This window comes from Balaenoptera physalus, assembly GCF_965194825.1.
Source record: "Balaenoptera physalus genome assembly, chromosome: 15".
NCBI classification, from domain to species: Eukaryota; Metazoa; Chordata; class Mammalia; order Artiodactyla; family Balaenopteridae; genus Balaenoptera; species Balaenoptera physalus.
The window spans coordinates 61,721,078-61,743,872 of NC_138894.1; the positions used below are offsets into that span (position 1 = coordinate 61,721,078).

Sequence of the window (22,795 nt, forward strand, 5' to 3'; positions counted from 1 at the left end):
AATCCAAGGAGAAACACGCTGAGACACATAGTAATCAAACTGGAAAAAATTAAAGACAAAGAAAAATTATGGAAAGCAGCAAGGGAAAAACAACAAATAACATACAAGGGAACTCCCATAAGGTTAACAGCTGATTTCTCAGCAGAAACTCTACAAGCCAGAAGGGAGTGGCATGGTATACTTAAAGTGATGAAAGGAAAGAACCTACTACACCAAGATTACTCTACCCAGCAAGGATCTCATTCAGATTCGATGGAGAAATCAAAAGCTTTACAGACAAGCAAAAGCTAAGAGAATTCAGCACCACCAAACCAGCTCTACAACAAATGCTAAAGGAACTTCTCTAAGTGGGAAACACAAGAGAAGAAAAGGACCTACAAAATTAAACCCAAAACAATTCAGAAAATGGTCATAGGAACATACATATCGATAATTACCTTAAACGTGACTGGATTAAATGCTCCAACCAAAAGACACAGGCTTCCTGAATGGATACAAAAACAAGACCCATATATATGCTGTCTACAAGAGACCCACTTCAGACTGAGGGGATGGAAAAAGATATTCCATACAAATGGAAATCAAAAGAAAGCGGGAGTAGCAATACTCAGATCAGATAAGATAGACTTTAAAATAAAGAATGTTATAAGAGACAAGGAAGGACACTACATAATGATCAAGGGATCAATCCAAGAAGAAGATATAACAATTATAAATATATATGCACCCAACATAGGAGCAACTCAATACATAAGGCAACTGCTAACAGCTCTGAAAGAGGAAATCGACAGTAACACAATAATAGCGGGGGACTTTAGCACCTCACTTACACCAATGGACAGATCATCCAAAATGAAAATAAATAAATAAGGAAACAGAAGCTTTAAATGACACAATAAAGACCAGATAGATTTAATTGATATTTATAGGACATTCCATCCAGAAACAGCAGATTACACTTTCTTCTCAAGTGCGCACGGAACATTCTCCAGGATAGATCACATCTTCGGTCACAAATAAAGCCTCAGTAAATTTAAGAAAACTGAAATCATTATCAAGCATCTTTTCCGACCACACGCTATGATATTAGAAATGAATTACAGGGGAAAAAACCGTAAAAAACACAAACACATGGAGGCTAAACAACACTTTACTAAATAACCAAGAGGGCATTGAAGAAATCAAAGAGGAAATCAAAAAAACCTAGAGACAAATGACAATAAAAACAAGATGATCCAAAACCTATGGGATGCAGCAAAACCAGTTCTAAGAGGGAAGTTTATAGCTATACAAGCCTACATCAAGAAACAAGAATAATCACAAATAAACAATCTAACTTTACACCTAAAGGAACTAGAGAAAGAAGAACAAACAAAACCCAAAGTTAGCAGAAGAAATCATAAAGATCAGAACAGAAATAAAGGAAATAGAAACAAAGAAAACAATAGCAAAGATCAATAAAACTAAAAGCTGGTTCTTTGAGAAGATAAACCAAATTGATAAGCCATTAGCCAGACTCATCAAGAAAAAGAGGGAGAGGACTCAAATCAAATCAATAAAATTAGAAATGAAAAAGGAGAAGTAAAAACAGACACCGCAGAAATACAAAGCATCCTAAGAGACTACTACAAGCAACTGTATGTCAATAAAATAGACAACCTGGAAGAAATGGACAAATTCTTAGAAAGGTATAACCTTCCAAGACTGAACCAGGAAGAAACAGAAAATATGAACAGACCAATCACAAGTAATGAAATTGAAACTGTGATTAAAAATCTTCCAACAAACAAAAGTCCAGGACCAGATGGCTTCACAGGTGAATTCTATCAAACATTTAGAGAAGAGCTAACACCCATCCTACTCAAACTCTTCCAAAAAATTGCAGAGGAAGGAACACTCGCAAACTCATTCTATGAGGACACCATCACCCTGACACCAAAACCAGACAAAGATACTACAAAAAAAGAAAATTACAGACCAATATCACTGATGAACATAGATGCAAAAATCCTCAACAAAATACTAGCAAACAGAATCCAACAACACATTAAAAGAATCATACACCATGATCAAGTGGGATTGATCCCAGGGATGCAAGGATTCTTCAATATACGCAAATCAATCAATGTGATACACCATATTAACAAACTGAAGAAGAAAAATCATATGATCATCCAATAGATGGAGGAAAAGCTTTTGACAAAATTCAACACCCGTTTATGATAATAACTCTCCAAAAAGTGGGCATAGAGGGAACCTACCTCAACAAAATAAAGGCCATATATGACAAACCCACAGCAAACATCATTCTCAATGGTGAAAAACTGAAAGCATTTCCTCTAAGATCAGGAACAAGACAAGGATGTCCACTCTCACCACTATTATTCAACATAGTTTTGGAAGTCCTGGCCACGGCAATCAGAGAAGAAAAAGAAATAAAAGGAATCCAAATTGGAAAAGAAGAAGTAAAACGGTCACTGTTTGCAGATGACATGATACTATACATAGAGAATCTTAAAGATGCCACCAGAAAACTACTAGAGCTAATCAATGAATTCGGTAAAGCTGCAGGATACAAAATTAATGCACAGAAATCTCTTGCATTCCTATACACTAATGATGAAAAACCTGAAAGAGAAATTAAGGAAACACTCCCATTTACCATTGCAACAAAGAGAATAAAATACCTGGGAATAAACCTAGCTAGGGAGACAAAAGACCTGTATGCAGAAAACTATAAGACAATGATGAAAGAAATTAAAGATGATAACAACAGATGGAGAGATATACCATGTTCTTGGATTGGAAGAATCAATATTGTGAAAATGACTATACTACCCAAAGCAATCTACAGATTCAATGCAATCCCTATCAAATTACCAATGGCACTTTTTACGGAACTAGAACAAAAAATCTTAAAATTTGTATGGAGACACAAAAGACCCCAAATAGCCAAAGCAGTCTTGAGGGAAAAAAACGGAGCTGCAGGAATCAGACTCCCTGACTTCAGACTATACTACAAAGCTACAGTAATCAAGATAATATGGTACTGGCAAAAAAAAAAAAAACATAGATCAATGGAACAAGATAGAAAGCCCAGAGATAAACCCACGCACCTATGGTCAACTAATCTATTACAAAGGAGGCAAGGATATACAATGGAGAAAAGACAGTCTCTTCAATAAGTGGTGCTGGGTAAACTGGACAGCTACATGTAAAAGAATGAAATTAGAACACTCCCTAACACCATACACAAAAATAAACTCAAAATGGATTAGAGACCTAAATGTAAGACCAGACACTATAAAACTCTTAGAGGAAAACATAGTAAGAACACTCTTTGACATAAATCACAGCAAGATCTTTTTTGATCCACCTCCTAGAGTAATGGAAATAAAAACAAAAATAAACAAATGGGACCTAGTGAAACTTAAAAGCTTTTGCACAGCAAAGGAAACCATAAACAAGACGAAAAGACAACCCTCAGAAAGGGAGAAAATATTTGCAAACGAATCAATGGACAAAGGATTAATCTCCAAAATATATAAACAGCTCATGCAGTCAATATTAAAAAAACAAACAACCCAATCCAAAAATGGGCAGAAGACCTAAACAGACATTTCTCCAAAGAAGACATACAGATGGCCAAGAAGCACATGAAAAGCTGCTCAACATCACTAATTATTAGAGAAATGCAAATCAAAACTACAGTGAGGTATCACCTCACACTAGTTAGAATGGGCATCATCAGAAAATCTACAAACAACAAATGCTGGAGAGGGTGTGGAGAAAAGGGAACCCCCCAGCACTGTTGGTGGGAATGTAAATTGATACAGCCACTATGGAGAACAGTATGGAGGTTCCTTAAAAAACTAAAAATAGAATTACCATATGACCCAGCAATCCTACTACTGGGCATATACCCAGAGAAAACCATCATTCAAAAAGACAACATGTACCCCAGTGTTCATTACAGCTCTATGTACAATAGCCAGCTCATGGAAGCAACCTAAATGCCCATCGACAGATGAATGGATAAAGCAGATGTGGTACATATATACAATGGACTATTACTCAGCCATAAAAAGGAACGAAATTGGGTCATTTGTTGAGACGTGGATGGATCTAGAGACTGTCATACAGAGTGAAATACGTCAGAAAGAGAAAAACAAATATCGTATATTAACGCATATATGTGGAACCTAGAAAAATGGTACAGATGAACCAGTTTGCAGGGTAGAAATTGAGACACAGATGTAGAGAACAAACGTATGGACACCAAGGGGGGAAGCAGCGGGGGTGGGGTGGGGGTGGGGGTGTGATGAATTGGGCGATTGGGATTGACAGGTATACACTGATGTGTATAAAACTGATGACTAATAAGGACCTGCTTTATAAAAAAATAAATAAAATAAAATTGAAAGATTTAAAAAAAAAAGGAAAGAAAACCATGTTTTTATACTTCTATTTGTATGAATAAACACAGAGAATTATTTGGAAGGATATATAGCAAACTGTAAACAGTGGTTACCTAAGGGGAATGAGACTGACAAGGAGGGACATAAAGATTAATAACTTTACTTCAAACATCATTGCATTTGTTTAAAAAATTTTAATCTTATAATTACTGAAAAAAGAAAAGGAAAGTCTTAATGTTTCCCTTAGGAAAAAATTTTTCATCAAATCCTCTGGGAAAGTTTGGCGACATATATACAAAACTTAAGTCAGAAAACTTGGATTCTAGACTCTGCTTCAAAACTCACCAAATATCTGACTTACAGCTTTTCTTTCTTCCTTTCTTTTTTTTCTTAAAGTCTTTTAATGACAAACCTCCATTTCCTTACTTGCAAACTGGAAATTAAAATTTTTATTTTGTTCACCTGAGGTTACTATGAGGATAAATAAAATGAGTGTGATCTATAAGTTATGAAAGGCTATGCAAACAGCTGTCACATATTCTATGTGACCTGAAATTAGTTAGCATAAACACCACGAATGCTAGCAGCACTGGCAGTAAAATGGGAAAGCTGCTTTCTTAGGGACCATTCTTCCCTAGAGGTAATCATCTAAATAGGGTAATACCTGACCAGAGTCATGCAACACTTGTAGCTTCATACTGTTAAACAGCAACTCTGAAAAATGACTATCTTTAACAATAATAATGCTAACTACCTTTTATGGTTGTTGTGAAAATTAAAGAAATTAAAATATGTGTAAAGTGCTTAAAGTATACTGCATTTGGCTCATAAAAAGCAATTTTTTGATACTATTGTGATTTTGATGGTTATCATAATTTCCCAAGAGTTCATGAGTTAACATATAAACGTCTCTGTAAACTATTAGGGAATGACAAACGTTAGAAGTGCTAGAAAATTTTAACACTTAATTAATTTATTTTTTTATTTTATTTTATTTATTTATTTTTTGGTTGCGCCATGCAGCTTGCGGGATCTTAGTTCCCCGACCAGGGATCGAACCCAGGGCCTGGCAGTTAAAGTGCCAAGTCATAACCACTGGACCGCCAGGGAATTCCCAACACTTAATTTAAATCTATTATCAGGAAAATATCTTAAAAACACCTATTTAAAACATCTACTTAAAAACCGGATCTACTCTATCTTTTCTCTTAAAGCAGCTAACACCTGGACCTAGAGATTGTCATACTAAGTGAAATGAGTCAGACAGAGAAAGACAGATATCATATGATAGCACTTATATGTGGAATCTTAATAAATGGTACAAATGAACCTATTTACAAAACAGAAATTGAGGCACAGATGTAGAAAACAAACTTACTGTTACCAAGGGGGAAAGGTGGAATGGAGGGATAAATTGGGAGATTGGGACTGACATCTACACACTACTATACATAAAATAGATAACTAATAAGGACCTACTGTATAGCACAGGGAACTCTTCTTAATACTCTATAATGATCTATATGGGAAAAGAATCTAAAAAAGAGTGGAGATATATATATATATATATATATGTATAACTGATTCACTCTGCTGTACAGCAGAAACTAACAACACTGTTAAATCAACTATACTCCAATAAAAAAATTAAAAATTTTTTTAAAAAAATAAATTTATTCCACCATTAAAAAAAAAAAAAGCAGCTAACACCTACTGAGCAATTGCTAAGGGCTAGCACTGGTCTACCTGCTTTCCATGGATTTCAAAATTTAAATTCAATCTTTCAGACTAAATTCAAAGCAATCATATGTTCTATTTTAATCCTATTGTTTTATAATATTGCTAACCCTTGGTTTTACAATACAAACAAGTGGAATGAGAAAATTATGGAGTCAGAAAAACAGGAATGGATAAGAAGCTTATCTAATTCCATAAGTAGCATGTGGCAGTTCAAAAAATTCATGTCTGTTGTGTTTCAACACAAAACAGCTAACTAAGCTTCTCAAAACTGATTTCAATTTAAATGCAACTTCATTCAAAGGAACTATGATGGTCAACTTCATTCAACTAAATTAAATGAAGAGGTTGGTGTTCTAACCCCTTGTCCCTCTATGACTATCATTTACCATTTGAGATTCTGGGATTCTGCCTAGAATCTTTTAACACCATCAACAAAAAAATTTAATCAATTTAAACTGACGAAACCTATCAAATGAAGATATACCACCAGAATCACTCAAACCCCATTCAGAAGGGTTGGGTCAAAATTCCTGAAAACTAACATCCTTTCAATGGAAGGGAGAGTGCAGTTTATCCACAATATAAACTTATTTCTTTACTCCAAATTACAGATCTAATAGATTTCTGGCTATTCCCTCAAAACTACATGACACTCTGCTATGCAACCATGAAAAATGATTTTGATAGATACATAGAGACATGGAGATCTTTCTACAATATACTGTTGAATGAAAAAGTAGACTACAGAATAACAAATATAATGGTCTCATTTTTATAAAAATATACACATTCAGAGGCAGGCAAAAAAGACTGAAAAAATAAATACCGCAATTATGAAGATAGCCCACTTAGGTGGGTGGCAAAATTTTTGAGTGTTTCTTTACATATTCTGTATTATATAAATTTAAAAAATATATATATATATTCTGTATTATCTGGCTTGCTTTTCAATAACTTTTTTTTTTTTTTTTTAATAATCAGGAAAATGCTGTTTTCACTTCCTAGTTAGGCAAAAACATATGCTTGCTTTTGTCTCAAAAAGCTGCAGGTCAGACTCTCTCCATATAGAGTCCGAGGAGATAGACATCTTTAGAACCACTTACTATTCCAGCACTGACAACCATCAATATTTCTGTACTTAATTCATCTAGAGAAGCAAAAAGGATACAATACAAAAACAAACAAACAAAAAACAGAAGAGCTAGAGATACCATCATTAAAATCCTTTCAGAAAAAAGCTGGAAACACCAGCCCTTATATTTTCTCTTTTTGAAGTTGTCTCTTCCCATTCTATGGAAAAGAAGTAGATACTTCAACAAAACCTGGGCATTTCCACAGACTCAGAGAGCCTTTGAAAAACTTTTTGGCTATGCCTGTATCTTCCACAGCATCTTACATGGTGAGGAAACAGAGTGGCTCTAATCTAGACAGAGTAAGTAAGGCAAAACCTTACTGTATCACATAACCAAAGGTTATCACATAACCAAAGGTTGTATCACATAACCAAAGGTTGTATCACATAACCAAAGGTTGGTTTTGTCTTGATAGCTTTTCAGAGTCATAGAATACTTACATATTTTAGGCACTGGCCAGATAACTCAAATTTTAATTGACTGCTATGTAGACGCTGTCAAAAACCCACTTGAAACTACTGAACATTTTAAAGACATCCAAGGAAACTGCTAATTATCTGTTAGTCTGGATTTTCCTCCCTATTATTGTATCAAGTTAAGATTCATAAAATATTGCAAATGTAAATTAAACTTTTGTGTTCCAAAGGAATTCTTAACAAGACTGCACTTTATATTAGTCTTCGGTTTTTTAATCAGTAATGACAAAAACATCTATATGAAAAGAATTTTGATTATCTCCTCTAAAAATATTATCTACCATGCCATATATTATTTATATAGAGTCACATGTAAATTCCTTTTAGATTTTATGCTAGGAAAAAGCTTCTTTTACTACAGAATAAGAAATATACAACTCTTACTTCAGTTTTTGTCTTAGCTGCTAGTGGGCTCAGAACTAAATCACAAAACTTTACTTAGTCTAGGCTTCTGATGTATCTTCCAATACTATGTGGCTCTTGATCTTTTGTATATCTAATATAGAATCATACCCTCTCTACATGTTTTTTTATGAAACTGCTGCATAGTCAGGCATTAGACAGCTATTGCCAGGAGTTCACTGGTGGCCTAGTGGTTAGGATTCTGGGCTTTCACTACCGGGGCCTGGGTTCAATTCCTGGTCAGGGAACTGAGATCCCACAAGCCGCACGGCGCAGCCCCCACCCCCCCCAAAAAAAAAAAAAAGATGGCTACTGCCAATGTTGAGAATTTTAATCAAAAGTCACAATTGTGTATAGATGCCTCTGCCACAACAAAAAGTCATAAATTATTTAAATGACAACATGCCACAAATTTATTAAACTTAATTTGCAAATTAGAAGATTAAGACAAATGAGGATGGCAACCAAAAAAAAAAAACAGGTTTCATTTCTGGTGAAGAAAATAATTTTTAAATATATAGGTCTTCCCTAAAGAAAATACTAAAAGCTTTAAAACTAAGTTTGCTTAATTTTACTTACCGTGTCTTTTCAAAATTAATAGGGCATTTTAATTATAACAAAAAAGACTTACATACCTTATGCAAACAAGTGTCCACTACCCAATTGCACACATTTTCCAGGTCATCAGATACCTCAAGCCTAGATTTAACAAATTCACAGAGCTCCTCATTACTCATAACATCCCAGATCCCATCACAAGCCAAGATGATAAATTCATCCTCTTCTGCTCTTAAAATTTCATAAACCTCAGGCTCTGGAGAAACAAGTTGTTCTGTTGGGCCCTTGCCATCAACACACTTGTAATCATAGTCCCCCAGAGCACGAGACACTGCTAATGAACCATTAACACGCTGTATCATTACGCTGCCTCCTGCATTTTGGATTCGCTCTTTCTCCCTTGGGTTGCAAGGTTTGTGATCTTGGGTAGAAAAGCAGACTTGTCCATTCCTATACAGAACAGCCCGTGAATCACCACAGTTGATGAAGTAGATATGCTTAGGTGAAATCATAACTCCCACTGCAGTTGAACCGCTCCTGTCCATGCCATTTCTGAGATCTGAAAAGTTACGCATGTATTCATCAATTTTCAAAAAGCCAGTTCTGATACCATTCTTGACGTTTTCCACTGAAGGCTCAAGAGCAGATCCTGATTTTCCAGCTGCCCTAAAGTCTTCATTATTAGTGATGTGTTCTAATAAGTGTGTTGAGCAGTAATTTGCTACTCGGGATCCAGCGTGACCATCATAAACTGCAAAAAACGACCAGTCTTCCAAGCCGTGAGGAATACCTACAACAGCTGTGTGTGCATCTTCCATTTCCACTCTCCATCCTTGCATGCTACTCAGGCCGTAACGTAAACCATTCCCAGCACCATGAGCATTATGTTTCTCAGTTTTGGGTTTATCCAAAAATGCACCCATGTTTAGTAATGAATCTGAAAGGAAAAAAAAAATTGTAGGTGTTACATGTTTAAATTTGATAGAGCATTTATCTAAAATATTTCATTTATTTTCTAGTAACTCCTGATCAAGTGTATTTTTCAGTATTATCAAAATTTACTGGAACAACAACAAAAAAGAAACCAAGAAAATTTCCCCGTATACCCTTCTTCTAGAATAGTAGTTTCTCAATCCTAGCGCATTAGAGTCTCTGGGGATGGGACCCAGATATCAATATCTTTTTAAAAATGCCTCTCTGGTGATTTGTCCGTGCAGCAAGTTGAGAACCACCATTCTAGGAGAAAGGAAACCAAGAAACAAAACCTGGTTAAGTTTTGTTTTTTTTTTTAAATTCCATTTATAAGATAACTCTAGGGTTCAATATATAAGATGCAGGAGTAAGAATATTCAGAACGATGCAACATCTTGTTCAATCTACTAAGGTAGAAAAGTATGCTAACATATTTTAGAAAAACTTCCAAAAGCAAGTGTTGTAATCAAGTATTTTCCCCCCAGTAATCCTGAAGACAACCCCCCAAGTTAATTAAAACATAAAATCTCAGTTTTATAAACATGTGATTTTACTTAGGTTTTACTGCACATCAAATAAAAAACTTTACTTCGATTGACTGAAGCCCATTAACCCATAAAAACAAATATAACTTTAATGATGTGCTAAAGAACATACTACTTAATATTGCCATGTTTCACAATCCGTGAAGTAGCATTAAGACAGCTTTCACTCAGTGCTGGCTGACAAAGACTTAAAGCCCATAGAGAGAACTGTAAAGTACCACTATGCATCACCCTCCCTCTCAGCTTTACTATTACTTTAGAATAAAGCTTTTCCAATTTCAAATGACTTGGACTGGAACAGTGGGGATGAGAATGCCTGGTACATTTTCCACATACAATCCTGGCCCTAACACTTGCCAGCTGTGTGACCTTGAGTTTCCTAGTCACTGGTACCTCAAATTCCTTCTCTGTCAAATGGGAATAATAACAATAGTACCTACACCTGACAGGGTTGCAGTGAAGAATGAGTTAACATATAGTGCTTAGAATAGTTCCTGAGACACAGTAAACACCATAAAATGTTTGCTGTTATTATTTGCTCAAAATGCAAATTCCATGGCCCTATCCCCACACCAATTTTTTTTTTTTCCAGTAGATCTTGGATGGGATCTTCAAAAAAGCATGTTGGTGACTAAAGAATCACATTTTGAGACACACTAGTCTAGATCAACTGACTTTCACTTGGATCTAGGTATCTTTGTGAGATATCTTTTTCAGCTGTAACCATTACCTAACTTTACAATAAACTAAATATTCCTATTCCTAAAAACCCAATGAACCACCATATATAATACTTATAAATTGCAGCAATTTTATAAATTTTCATGAGTTATATATAATACTGTACTAATAAATTACAAACACAAATATTTATAAAAAGGAATTTTGGAAGGACAAGATTTTACTCAGACCTAAAAATTAATTTCATTCAAGTACGATAAAAAATTATATTTTGTATTGAGAACAATGTAATAGAATATGCTTATTTGTTAGCACATCGATTTGATATTTTGATACAATGATTTGAAAGCCTAGTTCTAAGCACATTTTAATTTAGATTGTTTTTAATGTTTATTTCACCTGAAAAAAAAAAAAAACCCTTATAAAGATACCTAAACGCAAATGAAACTGAATTGTTGACTGTATTTATCACCCACTCTTCAATCCCAACTACCAATTATAAAAAAAATGTGTTGTCATTTCCCTTATCTTGATGTTCTTCAAATTAAGGTTCTGCTGTTTCACATTTCAAGAAATGGGCTCAAAATTCACAAGAGTTCCTCATTTAGAAGAGTTTTAAAAATAGTTTGGAAATTCCTATTTCCAAATTTGTTTTTAATTTAGGGATAAAGAGAGAAGGGAAGGAGGGGTCTTCAATAGAAAGCTATAGGAGACCCTAAGAATCAAAGGGAGCCTGGAACGCCAGCTTGGAAAACCATCAGGAAACAGAGGAGCCCTGAGGTTGGGCAGCCAAACACTGTGAAAGTTACACGAAGAACAGCCTTGCCTGCTGCTGCAGTGATCTCTACCTTCCGTCTAATTCCTTTCTGAAAGTCACTTGCTCAAGATTCAAAGTTTGCGAAACAGGTATCTAAGTGTCTAATTAACTGAGCTTCGGTCACCAGCACACCTATTGGCTGTAACTAGGAATGCATTCTTTCACAAATTAGTAAATTTTTTTTACGTTCAATATTGATCTCATTTTAAAGTTAGGGTTGTCCCATGATTTAATTCTTTAAACATCATGAAATATCATACATATTTTATATAATGTATACACACAGCTAAAGAGTACTAAAACTACCATACAGTTTAAGAAATAGAACATTATCAAGACCACTGAAGCCTCCTATTATACTGAATTTTATAATTAGTATTTCTTCTAGTTTAACCATATTCATGTGTGGTTGTTTAGTTTTATATGTTTGACACCTTACACTGATGTAAAATACAGTATGTTTTACTCTAGTACTTTTTTTTTCCAGCTCAACACTGTATTTCATTTACATTGATGCACAGAGCTGTAGTTCATTCACTATATGCCACTGTATGTTTGTACCACAATTTTTATCCATTCCACTATCAATGAGTTATTTCTCATTTTTTTAAAGTATAAAACAGTGCTGTTTTGAACAATCGTGGTGCACATGTGTGAGTTTTCCTAAAACATATACCTAAATTCCCAAGTGCTTAAAGTTTATATAGATAATCTTTTTTCCCCCAACAAAAATCACAAAACAAACCATCTCCAAACATTTGTTTCTCAACTGTTCTTTTGCTAACACTACTTTCTTTAAAACAATTACTTTCTTAGTAAGTAAGCTTCATCTTGAATGGCATGATTAAGAGTGTATTTTCTTTTATCCAAAAATATCTGCATAGGAATTAGCAATTACTATTTTAAGTTCTCTAACTCTTCAAAAGCAAAAAACTTTGCTATGAGATATTCATCAAAAGTCTATGTGGCAGACTGTACCTTCTTGGTCATTTCTCATTTCATTCATAGTAAGCCCTCAGTATCAGCTGGTTCCACATCCTCAGATTCAACCAACCACAAGTCGAAAATACCCAGGGAAAAAAAATTCCAGAAAGTTCCAAAAAGCAAAACTTGAATTTGCCTTGCACCAGCAACTTGTACATGGGATTTATATTGTATTAGGTAATCTAGAGATGATTTAAAGTATATGGGGAGGTTGTGCATAGGTTATATGCAAATACTACACCATTTTATATAGGGGACTTGAGCGTCTGCATATTTTGGCATCACCACTGTAAATAGCTCACTGAATTTTAAAGTTAAAGGTCTTGTTTTTATAAAATTAACTACACTGATGACACCCTAATAGCTCTGAACTCCTGGTTCAATTTCTTTGCTGCAGTAATTTTCCTATGAATGCTGCAGTGAACGATTTTCACCTTAAGTGACTATGATTTTTCTTCCAAAAAAGGTTATCTTTATTAAAGAAGCATTTACTGTTGAGAATATACATTTGTCTAGCATCTCTTTGCTTTTCCTCTTCACTCCCCCCCAAAAACAGACTTTACTACTGAAACAAAACTTAGCAAATACTAAGAGGAAAGTATGTTACAAACACCTATATTTTAGTCAATCTTAAATCTCCCAGGTGTCATTGTTCTCATACTGGTTTCTTCAACTTGGCAATGATTACTACATGTTTCAAAGGCATGTGATGACAAAGGAATGTATTTTAATTTTTGGCCATATATTCTACGTATTATTTCAGTCATTTTGACCAAGGCAGGAAAAACTAGTGTTTCCCCAGTGGTATGCTTTGTCTTTTACTACTCAACAAGAAACCTCAAAGGGCCTTGTAAACATTTATAATTAAATTTAGTGAAATTTTGTAGTTACTTTATTGAATATTGTATGGCTCTATCAAACACCTCTGGGGGGGGGGGGAACTCATAATGGTTAGTTTTTACCCTCAGAATGCAATTTTTTAAATGTCTTGCTAATTTGCTATGATTTTATGCTATGGTTTAGCCATATATCAAGCACACTATACACTTAGCCAAGCTATGGTTTCAACAACAGTAAATAGAGATCCACATTTCAAATAATCTTTCACAATCTCAAATTTTGAGAGGTTGATATTTGAGATCTGATTATATTATAGGTTTTGCCCCATAATAAGAGCCCATACTGGGATTAGGAGTTCTAACATTTTTTACGCTGTGTGCTTGTATGTGCTCTATTATAATTAAAATCAATCTAATGTTTTGATAGGCATCTTTTACAGTCACTTGCTCATTTTTTGAAGACTGTTTAGTTAAAACTAGATCACATGGAGGGACTTTCCTGGTGGCTCAGTGGTTGGGAGTCCACCTGCCAACGCAGGGGACACAGGTTCGAGCCCTGGTCTGGGAAGATCCCACATGCCGCGGAGCTGCTAAGCCCGTGTGCCACAACTACTGAGCCTGCGCTCTAGAGCCCGCGAGCCACAACTACTGAGCCCGGGTGCTGCAACTACTGAAGCCTGCGCCCCTGGAGCCTGTGCTCCACAACAAGAGAAGCCACCACAATGAGAAGCCCGCGCACCGCAACAAAGAGTAGCCCCAGCTCACCGCAACTAGAGAAAGCCCGTGCGCAGCAACAAAGACCCAATGCAGCCAAAAGACAAATTAAAAAAACAAAAACAAAAAACTAGATCACATGGAAATCAATGTAATCACAAGTAAACTTCAGTGTGATACAGCAATGAATACAAGTGAGGAAGTAAAAATTCTACCGCTCCTTAGGATCTCTCACCAGCCCATTTGACATACTAACAGTGTGGGGAAGCCAGTGTCAATCACTATATTAAATGTAATTTGCCTTTTTCAAGATGAAAGACAATAAACAAAGGTTCTAATCTTTAAAAAAATAATACTGATGGATGGTCCTGCATACTCCCTGTAGAGACCACTTGATCTATACAACTCTGTGGGCCTAAGAGGTTTTACAAGACTGAGAGAGAATATATGCATAGCAAGCATTGTCTAAAGACTGAATGAGCAATATTCTCTGCACATCTGTCTTTTTCCATTGCCTTCTTTGAGATTAATACATTACTGAACTCAGAGCAGCATAATGTTATTATTTATTTGCTTAATCAATGGAACACAGTAATTGTACTATAAAGTAAGCACCTGAGAAATGGTATTTTTAAAGGAGTTATACATGGAAGACTGGGGACTACTGGCTGTCTTTTTTATTTAAGTAATTTGCTATAATCACTTTAAGTAATCACATTTTTAATAATCACTTAAAAGGTTTCACATGTGTGTATATATTATACAGCATTCAATTCTGGGCTGATTCTAAAATTTTTCATTCATAACCAGTGCATAAAATACAACAATAAATCATACATACTTGTATTTGCCACAGGAATACCTTAAACGTACTTTAACCACAGTACATCAGACACTCACTCAAGAATTTTCTGACTGCCTACTACCTGCCAGGCACTGTATTAAGTACTAGGAATAAGATGCCCCTATCCCTAAAGGAATGTATAGCCTGGTGGAAGATAAAGACCAGTGCACAGGTTTTGAAGGCACACTGTGATACAGGGGCTATAATGGGATAAATATAGGTATGCCAAGAAGAGGTATCAAAAAAGTCTTAGGTAGTTAAACTTTTTCCAAAGGAAGAAGCCTAAGCTGGGACCTAAAAGGTGGAAGTGGGAGAAGGAAATAGCCAGCATATACAAAGACCAGAAGAAGAGTAAGAGGCACAATTAATTTGGTATGGTTGTGTGTGTGTGTGTGTGTGTATGTGTGTGTGTGTGTGTGTGTGTACATGAGCATTTCAAGGAGCAAAGCAGAAGCACTGAAATTCTAATAACATTATTTCCTACTGAGATGTCCACTGTCTACTTATCTTAGAATCACAGATTTGGGAACTCAAAGATGTATCATGCCCTTCTTGCCTAAGCGAGTAGCAAACCAAACTGATAATAACTGCTTTTCATTGAGAAGAACAAATCTGGAAAAAAGTTCTAGAGGCCTTAAAATTTAGATGGGTAGATTCAGAGTTGACATTTTTTTCTGGAATAAGCCTCCACATTAAAAAACTCTGATACCGGGCTTCCCTGGTGGCGCAGTGGTTGAGAATCTGCCTGCCAATGCAGGGGACACGGGTTCGAGCCCTGGTCTGGGAAGATCCCACATGCCACGGAGCGGCTGGGCCCGTGAGCCACAACTACTGAGCCTGCGCGTCTGGAACCTGTGCTCTGCAACGAGAGGCCGTGATAGTGAGAGGCCCGCGCACCGCGATGAAGAGTGGCCCCCGCTCGCCGCAACTAGAGAAGGCCCTCGCACAGAAACGGAGACCCAACACAGCCAAAAATAAATATAAAAAAAAAAAAAAACTCTGATACCTTTGAGTTTGCTTACAAACCAACTCTGAAAGGGGGTGAGGGAAGAGGGTGGGCAATCTTTACACATAACAAGCCAAAATTTGGTTAAACGAAACTTAAAGGGCTGCTTAAATACTCAAATTGAAATATTACTATAATGTTCAAAATAAGGTCAAATACATGCAAAAGCACATACTAAGATACACTACTCATCACCAAATAAAACATTTTCAAAACTGAGTATTAGGTTCCCGTTTTCTAAACCCCTCTTTAGCTCACTCAAAGTCATCTCTACTCCTTGAATCAAATGATCCATATAACAGAGGCTTTTTTCTCCCTTTCCCCCTAAACATATCTAGGGAATAGAACTTCATCTAAAGAAGTGGATTCATAGTTGCTGGAGAAGAACAAAAGCTAATCTCAACTTACAAAACACCCGATTTCCTGGATAAAACTCTCTACTATGCCTAAAAACATTAAACATAGTGCACTTGGCTAATAATTTATTTTGATGATAAACTCTGACAAAGAACAAGAAAAATTATCTGAAGCATTGTGTTTTAAAAATTCTTTTGAATTTAAAGTTCCAGTTCCCTTGCCTTTGCTGGCAGATTGGCTGATTTGTTCTCACCAATCAAGTAAGAGGGACCAACTTACTTCAAAGCTGTCCTCAGTTTACAATCTAGCCACCTATATTACATATTTATAAACAAAACTGACAGCACAGTAGGAAACAGTAATAGGTCCTCAAAGAATATAGCTTCATTTTTTCAAATAACAAGTAACTTAGAAATATAAAGGTGAAGGAAAAAACACTTATTGTACTGAACATTTGTACTAACTGATTCTAATAGAGTCTAAAATCAAAAGCAGGGCTGTTTTGTCTACCATAATTTAGACAATGAATTATTTTTAAAATTGTGCCCTCCTTCCTTAACTTCCTCCCATCCTTGCACAGTTACATCCTTCCTGAAATGTCAGATTTGGGTCCTATCTTTCCCAGAAATCCTTTCCTCCATGGTGCTCTACTAAACTTCATTAACACTTAGTTCTTTACCATCCACTTAGCACATGCTACTCTGCATAATTAATGGTCCTTCTGTGTATACCTATTTCCCAAAATAGTAATTTGTTTCTTTATTTTCCTGCCAAAACAAATACTAAATAAGTGTTGGAAGATTTTTTTTTTAATTAGTTTGACAGAAGTGGTTTAACAAAGCAACATTTCCATCCCCAATAAATGTGATAAATTTCTTATGTGGCCTTTACCCTAAGTCCATACACCCCCTAGAACTGGAGTAGATTCCATAAAGAAAATAGACATTCCTTACATTACCGAAAAGAGAAAGGACTCAAGCCAAAAAAAAAAAAAAAAATCCCTGAACTCATCACTCCTGTGTTACAGAAGACTCTCATTCTCTCAAAGGAAGACTTCCAGGGAGGACAGCATCCAGGAGTGGAATCTGGAATAACGGATGCTTAAATGGTGTCCACCACATGAAGGCAATCCAAGAATTATAGCATACGAATGACGCTGTACGCAGGCTAGGCATAGACTAGATTATGTATTTGGCTATTGTGCTCTATGTTTATTTCCCCTTGGATTTCCTCTACCTTTAATAAAGTTTAAAAGTTCTTATCTCAATTATCTCATGTCAAATTAAGTAGGAAAAGTCTCATGTCCATGTTCTAGAGAGGGCACTGAAGGTAAATTGAATGCTCTCTGCCTCAGTCAATACTGAGGGGCAATAGTAAAAAGGGACAGAGTCTCCCGAAGGGGAGAAAAATTTTGGCTTAAGAAAAAGAGCTGGGAATGAGAGGACTGACCACTACCTGCTTGGACCTGGATTTTTTTTTTTTTTAAGAAGTAATAGTTTACTCTCACATACTCATAAAGTCATTTTAACTATTAACAGTTTCGCTTCATAGAATCACCTATAAGGTTTGGCCATGAAACTTTCTCATATGAATTACAAAAGTATCTATTAGAAGAGATTATTAGGACCAAGTGCCATATTTTACTGAAATGATCTGGGAAACCTTCATGCAATAGAAACCCTAGAAAACTATGCGTTTGAGTACACACATCGATCTAGACTTCAAAAGAACCAAGAAACCTATAGCACCTAAAAAATTAAACATTTTCTGATAATAAATAAAAGAGTACCAACTTGTACCCAAAATACATACACATACAATAAACATATAATCTTAAGACAGTGAACTGTAGGAAACAAGAAAAAGAATGCCTAAACACTGGGTTTGATTCCTTGCTCTACCAAGTATCTGTTTTCTTAGAAAAAAAGCTATACACAACAATATTGAACATCTACTGTTCTGAAATTCTATGTTTTGGGAGTCTGATTAGTAAGTGAATTACCAGCTACCAACAGGTAAAAGATTATATATGACACTGTAAGACCAAAATACAACTCATAATAGATAGAACAGTACCACTGGCCAAGTTCATATCTCATATGTAATACCTGATTAATGTAAAAAAAGAATAAAAAAGGACAAGAACTTGAACCAGATTTCGCAATTTCTAAATGAAAGTTAAAAGTTATGTGGGCTTGTTCCCCAAAGCTTCCAAAATGATAGCAACCATATCCTCTACTCCAACTTAAAAAAAAAAATAAAACAAAACCTCCAAGTCAAGCACATCCTCTTATATGAAATTTTATAAAACACTCCAATCAAAAGTATTTATCATCCTTCTGAACTCTTGGAAGTAGCATCTCTCACACACAAGGCAATTAACTATATACTGTTTTATGATAAGCCTTATATTAAATATTAACATTTACACCACTCTAAATGTGCTCATGTCATGCGGAACCAAGTTTCAATATCAACATTTTATTCAAACCAAAAGCAGTCTTCTTGCTGAAATTTACCTTTTCACAGAATTATGCTTGCTTGTTATTATATTTTTCTTATTTACCCAATTTGGATTTTCTTTTTTTTTTTTAAAGAAGTCACTAATTTGGCACAGCTATCTTTGGGGGAATTTTAGTTTTACATTCTACATAAAGGAAGTCAACGCTTCTCCATGTTGCTGGGCACTGTTTGACAAAAGAAGGGACTACCATTTCAGTACAGAATACCCCTAACTGATAGAATGTAAATTCTAAAAAATAAAATGTATACAAAATACTGTGTATTTATTTTAAATATTTTTTCTCAGAGGAAGTTCGAAACATTCATCAGATTCTCAAAGAACTTTCTAATAGCACAAACAGATGAAAAACAACAGCCACAAAAAGGCTGAGACATTTAGTTTTACCTGATCCAAGCTTATCTCTGAATGAGCTAAAATATTTAATGACTCACATAAAGGACTTCCAGTTAAAGATGAAGGACTGAACATAAACATTTGTTTCTCTTCTGTTCTAAAATTCTGCTACACTTCATAAGGGACCTTTTATATCCATAAAGATAAAGTTAATGGGAGTGGAGACAGCAACAAGTACACCGTGAAGCCTGGGAAGCAGAAGAACCAAGACCCTTAGTGGAATGCTAAGTTACAAACTAAGCCAGCTGCGAGGAAAGAAAAAAGCAAACTAGCTTAAACTCCTCTGGAAGTGGAAGTGAAGCTGGGGCTACAAACTGGAGCACTGACTGAAAGAGTACTGAAGAAGTAGTTGGACTCCCCAGAATTCTCCTCTCCCGTTCAGTGTAGCAGAATGAATGAATACAACGCTCACTCCCCAAAGAGAAGGCTTATTTCTGAAGAAGGTAAAACAGGACTTTGGGAACTGAAGAATACCAGGCAGAGATGAGGGCTGGAAGCTACACTTAAAAAACATAAGTGAAAGTTTATACATATTATTTGACATACTAACCTTTTTCAGACACTTGATTTTCAAAATGATGGCAATCAAATGTATACCCTCTAAAAAAGATGAGAAGAGTTTTTCTACTCTTTAGAATCTCACTAGCCCAAAAGGAAGATCAAAAGGTGCTAACATTGGAGGTTACTCAAATAGTTCAGCCAAATCACCCTACAGTGAAACCCACAGCCAACAAATCCCACGGACAAGCACAGAGCTTCCAATCAGCTATTCAATGCCCACTTTAAAATATAAGCAGACAGTCCATGGTCAAACATAGAAGAAGTTCCCTAGAAGAAGAGAGGGGGGCCAAAACAAGCAGAAAAGGGCAATTTGGAAGAGAAAGGGATGAGGTTAGGAAAAGAAAATTTAAGGAAAGAAGGGAGGAAAGAAGCAAGTGAGCAAACTCCTTTCAGAAAGATAAGATTTTGAATACAGGATGTTATTAAAAGGAAAAACAGAACATTCAGAGGAACAAAAGAGCTCCTGTAAAGTAAAAACATAATCATAGAAGAGAAAGCTGGGAAGATAAAAATTGAAGGAAACTCCCAGAAATTAGAGCACAAGGCAGACATGGTAAAACAGCAGAGGATCAGTCCCGGAGGTTCAAGAGCCAAATAACAGGAGTAAGAGAACACAGAAAACTGGAGAAGAAATAATTTTTTAAAATAATCTAAAAAAATTTCCAAACTGAAGGGCATCAATTTCAAGACTGAGAGGGCCCACTCTGTGCCAAGCACAATGGATGAAAACAGATACTTACAAAGGCACATTATCAAAAATTTCAGAACACTGGAGGTAGGTAGAGCCTATATGCTTTCAGAGAGAAAGAAAAAGGTTTCATACAAAAGCTCAAGAATCAGAATGACACTGATCTCAACTGGGGGTTAAATTAATGATTAGTACACCAAACAAAACTTATTAACTCCAAGGAAAACAAGAAATTGTGCAGGAAATAAAAAGTAATCCTATCTGGAAAACATGAGGAAGAACGGGGGGGTTTGGCGGGGGCGGCGAGAGGGGTATGTGGAGTATATGTGCATGTGTGTGTGTTTGGGGTAATGGAGTGATTAAATCTCACCTTCCATAATGGGATAGATAATTCCTAGAACTAAAAAAAATCAATAAGCACAGTTGTTTAGAAATTTGAAGATAAATTCCAAAGGAATCAGCTGCAAGAGTTCAAAATGGTTCTGGGGAATCTTCTCCAAGAAGAGGAGTTTATAGGACTATTTGGTTCTTTAAACTGTGTAAATGTTTATTTTAATTAAAAAAGAAAACACACTAAATTAAGGAAGCATAAAGTAAAACAAAAGCACACTACATGGATAAGAAATAAAAAACTGTATTGCATATCATGAGCTCATTTCCCTAATATAAAAAAGGTCCCATAAATCAGTAAGAAAATGACCAACATGATAGAAAAATGGACCAAAAAAACCCACAAATGGATCTTAAACTACACCCAACTTCACACTCAGAAAAGAAATGAAAATTAAGACTACACTAAGGTAACATTTTTCATGTGTCAGATTATCAAAGGTTTGGTAATCATTCTCTTGACGAGATGATGCAGAAACATACACTGCTGGCACCAACAGACTGGTACAATCTCAGTGGAAGTCAATTTAATAAAGTGTACCAGAAATTACAGTTGCACATAGTCTTCAGCCAAATTCTAAAAATTTACCTACAGGTTTACTCCTACGCGTACAAAATGATATGTAGGCAGAAGTAAAACACACAAAAAAATCTTAGTATCACTCATTTGGGAACTGATAATTTTATTTAATAGGGATGAATTATGATACATAATGATAAAACATAAATCATAATACCCTACAGTTTTTAAAAAAAGAATATATACACACGTGTGTGCATGTGTGCACATGCATAGCTGTATATATTCATGCATAAATGTATATATTCATTTTCTGGAAGCATACACAGAACTGATACCTTTGGGAAAGAAAAATCAAGAGGCTGGAAGACAGGAATGAAAGATATACTCTCCATTATACACCATGTTGTACCTTTTCCATTTTAAACCATGTAAATGTAATAAAAATTAAATAACAAATTTAATGCCATTTAATGAATGTTATTTCAACTAGGAAAATTCCTTTATAGTGACTCCTTCTTTAGCAATCAAAAGCTATAATCTATAAAAATGTAAACCATTATAAATATCAATATATTGATACCCAAAGGTTTTTTTTTTCCCCTGCAAACAAATCAAAGAAACAATCACTCATACTGACATGGTGAGTGAGCCATTAACACCCAGCAGATACATCCTGCTCATTTTAATATACTGTCATTTCCTTGAAGTAGTAAACCCACTGGTGAATCCTGCTATTAAAAAGAATAAATAAAAAGCATGAATTCTACACTCAATGAAAGATAAAAACTGAGACGTAATTAATGGTCTCTATAAGTTATCATCAAACTAGGGCAAAGCATATCATAAATTCATAAAGAGATGTATATACCACTAACAGACAGAAAAGCCCCTTTCTGAAAAGAATTTAGAACAAGACTAAATATTTAGTACTGCTATGATATAAATAAAAGTATCAAATTCTACTTAAATGAACTGCACTTCTGTAAGAGACAAGGTGAAAACAAAATTCTCATGGTGTATTTTATAATTTTACAGAAATAGGATTAACAGATACTTTTCTAAACAGGAACATAAAATCTGTATTACGAGGCATGTTAGCAAAAACCCAATATTTCTGGTACCTCTTGCAAGACATTTCTTCAGTGTAAGATACTGCAGTATAAGCACACTCTGAAAGAGACTTGATACAAATGCAGTATTAAGCAGATTTTAGCTAGCAACACAGAGCTA

The 22,795-nt window shown here is 35.3% G+C and overlaps 1 protein-coding gene across 4 annotated transcripts in view; it reads right to left on the minus strand.

Moving 5' to 3' along the window:
- The window catches only part of PPM1B (protein phosphatase, Mg2+/Mn2+ dependent 1B), an 80,374-nt gene that overhangs the window by 24,003 nt on the left and 33,576 nt on the right, over positions 1-22,795 (minus strand). For 2 of the 4 annotated variants that reach the window (XM_082427806.1, XM_082427805.1), the window contains exon 2: positions 8,805-9,664. The exons of 1 other annotated variant lie outside the window; for it this stretch is intronic. In XM_082427806.1, the coding sequence (XP_082283932.1) occupies positions 8,805-9,650 (846 nt within the window). In that variant the 5' untranslated portion in view covers positions 9,651-9,664. The remainder of the gene's footprint in view (positions 1-8,804; positions 9,665-22,795) is intronic. One more of the 4 variants, XM_082427807.1, reaches the window with a different exon arrangement.